The sequence below is a fragment of the Poecilia formosa genome, unplaced genomic scaffold (genome assembly GCF_000485575.1).
Source record: "Poecilia formosa unplaced genomic scaffold, Poecilia_formosa-5.1.2 Scaffold408, whole genome shotgun sequence".
Classification (NCBI taxonomy): Eukaryota; Metazoa; Chordata; class Actinopteri; order Cyprinodontiformes; family Poeciliidae; genus Poecilia; species Poecilia formosa.
The window spans coordinates 297,152-302,150 of NW_006800347.1; the positions used below are offsets into that span (position 1 = coordinate 297,152).

Below are 4,999 nucleotides of genomic sequence, written 5' to 3' on the forward strand. Positions count from 1 at the left end.
AGTTTACTTGTGTGGCCCCCTGCAGATCAGATTAAGCTGTATGCGGCCCCTAAACCAAAATGAGTTTGACACCCCGGCTCTAAACTTTCAATGTTTGCTGAACATTAACTGAAAATTTAATCAGGAAGCTTTTTGGAGTCCTTGAAAGTGAAAAACATTTCTTGGTCACTATTGTGACTGGTGAGGTGAAATGGGTTGTCAGGCTGTCGCTGTTCATGGAGAACTGTCGATCAATAAGATCAATCACCTTTAGACTGATAATCAATAACCTGCATCTGTTCTCTGAACCAGCTGAAGGCCTGCTGCTAAGGCAGTGCTGCCCCCTGGAGGCGTCTGCAGGGACCTGCATCATCAACGACCTGATCTGGAAACTAAAGAGGAATCTGGACTTGAGATGGTCAACAGGCTGGAGCTCAGCGGCTAATTCACGCAGGCCTGTCACAATAAGCAATAATCAATTCATTCAATTTAATATCAGTGAAAAGAGAAACACTACCTGCCCCTTTAGCCTGTTTTCCCCGTCATAATAATGATTACTGTTATTATGATTATTAATTTTTAAATATAATTTTGGTAACAGAAACTTTATAATCTATTTGTTTGTTTTCTTTTAGTTTGGACATTTTAAATGTTTTCTGGCTCCAGTGTTAAATTTCCTTTAGAAATTAAAGTTTTCTTGATCTTGCATTATTATGTCATTGACAGTAATATTATAAATAATATTATAATATTTTATATTTGTTGGAAATGGTTTCAAAATGACAATATTATTATTGATCATAATAACTTCTGGGACATTTTATCGTCCAGCATCGTTTGTTGTGGGGACAGGCTGAAGGTTGATGTTGGGTCGCTAACATGAACAGAACCAGAACCCGTCCAGAACTCAGACGGTTCAGAACCGGTGACCAGTGGATAACTGGGCTCCTCTCACCTCCAGAACCTCCTGGCGCTCCTGGACAACGGCCGGGCTGCAGGGGTCCGATCGGACCGGAACCAGCTCCTCTCCGGCGTACGGGACGAGCTGAACACACACAACCACACGGATCGGATCCGATCCTAACGAATACGCTGTTAGAACCCGGGTCCAGCTCGGCCCTCACCTCCGTCGGCGCCTCCTGGAGGTCAGAGGTCATCTCCACGCAGCGCTCGTACAGCAGCCGCAGCTTCCTGAAGAGCAGGGCCAGCTGCCGCAGGTGTTCCTGCAGCTTCCCGAACCGGTCCTGGTACACGGCGTGGCTCTGGGTCACTCCGTTAGGCAGCTGGGTCACACAGGGAGATGTCAGAACCAGAACCAGAACCACATCTGGACCACTCAGGAAGATTTTTTTTTCCATTTAAGCTGGACAGTCTGTTTTGTTTTTAAATTAAAGATCAAATCAAAGATAAATAAACTGGCAAAAACATAAATAAATAAAAATAAAAAACTATTTAAAAACCCGTCAGGAGTTCCATTAGAACCACATGGTGTCCTTCTATCCACTGGAGAACCTGACCCCAAAGTGTCTGTGAACACCCCTGGTTCCGTTTCTCTACCGGTTCGGTTCACTCCGCCAGAAATGAAACCCAGAGGAGATTCTGGATTACTGAGGTTCCTTCGAACCTTCTCGGACCTGAAACGTGCTAAGGTCGGGTTTAAGGTTCTCCAGAGCCCCGGTAATCCTGCCGGAGCAGATCCGGGTCTCCTTGCCCCACCCGGACACACCTGCGGCCCCGCGGCCTCTCACCTGCGTGGCGCGCGTGATCTGGAAGATCTCCATGGTGCGCGTGACGATGTCCTGCACGGTCTCCTGGCCGATCCTGCAGAGGAACACCGGGGAGATCTCCCGGAGCGCCCCGGGCGGAGGCTGCTGCTGCTGGGGCGGCAGGCCGGCGAGCTGCGGGAGCGGCGCCGCCATCAGGCCGGGGCAGGAAGTGACCGCGGGGGGCTGATTAACCTCTGGGCGGCTGATGTTTGATACCAGACGCTCCTCTGCTCATTTAAACCCACCGATCCTCCACTCTGCTCACCGCGGGCTCTGTGCGTCACTTCCGGCTGCTGGTGGGCACCATCAAATCCACATACTGCCCCCTGCTGGTGGAACCTGGTCATTACAGCCAACTCACGGGGAATGACGTCACCAAGCCAGGTGAAGAAACAAAGTTTGTCTCATCTAAATACAAATTTAATGTAATAAATTAATTCCTCTGGTCTCGCATTAAATCCTACCGGAAGTTCAATGCTGGACTCTCTCCACCAGAGGGCGACAGAAATTCAGATTTTAGTCTTTTTATTTTTCTAACCTGTGTGAAGATGAGACCATAAACCTGTTTATGATAAAGTTTATAATTAACTAGAATAATTAATGGGTGTTTGTATCAAATTATGGGATGCCGTTTTTATTGCTCTGCAATAATTTGTCATAAAAGAAAAAAAAATGGGGGTTAATTTTTCAAAGGAACATTTTCACCTTGTTTATTCATTTATAAATGTCAGTTTCAAACTAAATATTTAGCTAACAAGTTAAATGGTAAATATTTAGGTCAGAGCTAAATGTTTAACTTCAAACTAAATGTTTAGATTGTGAAATGTTTAGTTTGGGGCAAAAATATATAGTCTGTAAACTAAATGTTTAGTTTAACTCAATATTTAGCATTTATGTTTAAACGCCAGTTTAATGATGGAAATATGTGACTTGTCACTTATTAACTTGCTTTAACCTGGTTCTTCATTGAACCAGGTTAAAGCTTAAAATGCAAGAATAAAAGCTTTGGCTAAATTAAAAATAGCCAAATGTAACTTTTAACTCTGAAATGTTTGACTGAAAATCTGCAGAATGTCAGGAAAGAAGAGATGAAGGATGTTGGTGGATCTTATCCAGCCAGCATCACGGCGGATCAGTTTCTACCCAGCATGTAAATATCAGCTGCGTTTGCATGAGCTCCGGTTTCCTAGGAGATATGAGGGACATCCGAGTCACGACTGAATGCAATGTGATCAAAATAAAGACTGGTTCAGTTTAGGAGCTTTAAATTACTGCTGATTACAGCATCATCATCATCATCATCATCATCATCATCATGCCAGGTTATTATAGGAGGAAGAACGCAAGTCAACATAACACATCAGTCATATTTACATCTACATCATTTACTTCATAGATTGACATGGGTTTTTAATATTTATATGCATTTGGTTGGTTTTATTCATTTATCTGGTTAAAAATAACTGAACTGAACTAAACTATAAAATCTCTAAACTTAGAGGAGATCTCCTGCAGCTGTTTTATGTTATTTGTTATATTTTACTGTTTTATTTGTTTGTTTTTTGTGTTTTATAACTGAAATGATTCATTCAGACCCGCCTACTGTTTTCATAAAGTGAGCTCCAACCAACACACACCAAACTGTTTAGGACCAAATGCAGAAGTTGAGTTTATTACAACATTTCAGGAACAGGCAAGTCGACGTGCTTCACTGATAAAAAACAGAATACAGACCCAACTGAATACAAAGGAGTTGTTCCTCCACACTGTCGCCACATGCTTGTTGGGTTTTCGTCACAGAAAATCTTTCTGTTAGCACCAGAACGTTACTGCGTTAAATTAATTACATAGACTTTAACATGTCAAAAATGAACACAATCAGTTGAATTTTTCATGGCCAACCTGGAACCTTTGGATTAGTGTGTTTCTGGTACGACCGTAAATCTGACGCACATCTGCCAACAGCAGGCTCTTTGCATGTCTGCTTCCATGTTCAGGGCAGGGGCGCCGCCAGGAATCTTAGGCCCCCTGACAAAAAAATTGAGGGGGAGGAAGGATGAGCAGCACCACATGAGATTGTGATTGACGGCACTAAAACTCTCCTGCCACTGACTGGTTGTTTCTAGCACTGGGAGAAAGTCTCATTGAAGATGTGAATGCAGCATTGAGAACGATCCCTACCAACACCTTAACAGAAACCAATGAGCTGATATACAACTCAGCAGCAACAGCAACAGCAGCAGCAATTCAACAACTTGAGATGCTTGGCTATAAGAGCAACCATGAGACCCAATACCCACCATGGAAAAGAGGGTTAGAGGCTAAGATCAAGATAACAAGGAGGGAAGTGAGCCAGCTGTCAGAGCTCCTAAGGGGTGCAATGAAAAGATCAGTACCTAAGAAGTACAGCCAGATGCCCATACCTGAAGCACTCGAAACTGCCAAACAAAGACTCCAAGCCTTGGCCAGCCGCCTAAAGAGATACACAAGAGAGTTGTTAGTACTGTTAGTACTGTTGTTAGTACCGGCAGGGTACTAACAACACAGCACCAGGACCTGACATGATCCATGCCTACTGGCTAAATAAACTCACTGCCCTCCATGAGCAACTGGCAGCTCAACTGAACCAGCTGCTACATAATGGGACTCACCCTGAATGGTTAACTGAAGGGCGCACAATCCTGATCCAGAAGGATCCCTCAAAGGGTTCAGTCCCATCCAACTATCGGCCAATAACCTGTCTCTCTACAACATGGAAGCTCATATCAGGCATAAATACATGAGCACGGCACAGAAGGGCATCGGCATAAATAGCAGAGGAGCCAAACACCAACTCCTTGTAGAGTGCAAAACCCGACACACCAACCTGTGCACCGCTTGGATTGATTACAAGAAAGCCTATGACTCAATGCCACACACCTGGATCATTGAATGCTTAGAGATGTACAACATCAATAGGACTCTAAGAGCCTTCATTGCAAACTCGATGGGGCTGTGGAAAACCACCCTTGAAGCCAACCGCAAACCACTTGCACAAGTGTCCATCAAATGTGGCATATACCAAGGAGATGCTCTGTCCCCACTGCTGTTCTGCATAGGCCTGAACCCCCTCAGCCAAATCATCAACAAGACTGGCTACGGATACCGACTTAAGAATGGGGCCACAATCAGTCACCTCCTCTACATGGATGACATCAAGCTGGATGACATCGACTCACTGATCCACACCACCAGGATCTACAGCACTGACATTG

At 44.4% G+C, this 4,999-nt stretch overlaps 1 protein-coding gene across 1 annotated transcript in view; it reads right to left on the bottom strand.

Moving 5' to 3' along the window:
• Positions 1-2,069, bottom strand: part of LOC103154989 (mediator of RNA polymerase II transcription subunit 30) — an 8,413-nt gene extending 6,344 nt beyond the window's left edge. The window contains exons 1-3 of the mRNA XM_007576493.2: positions 1,728-2,069; positions 1,104-1,262; positions 935-1,024 (exon numbers count right to left, since the gene is read on the bottom strand). Coding sequence (XP_007576555.1) covers positions 935-1,024; positions 1,104-1,262; positions 1,728-1,898 — 420 coding nt within the window. The 5' untranslated portion in view covers positions 1,899-2,069. The remainder of the gene's footprint in view (positions 1-934; positions 1,025-1,103; positions 1,263-1,727) is intronic.
• Positions 2,070-4,999: the final 2,930 nt, after the last annotated feature.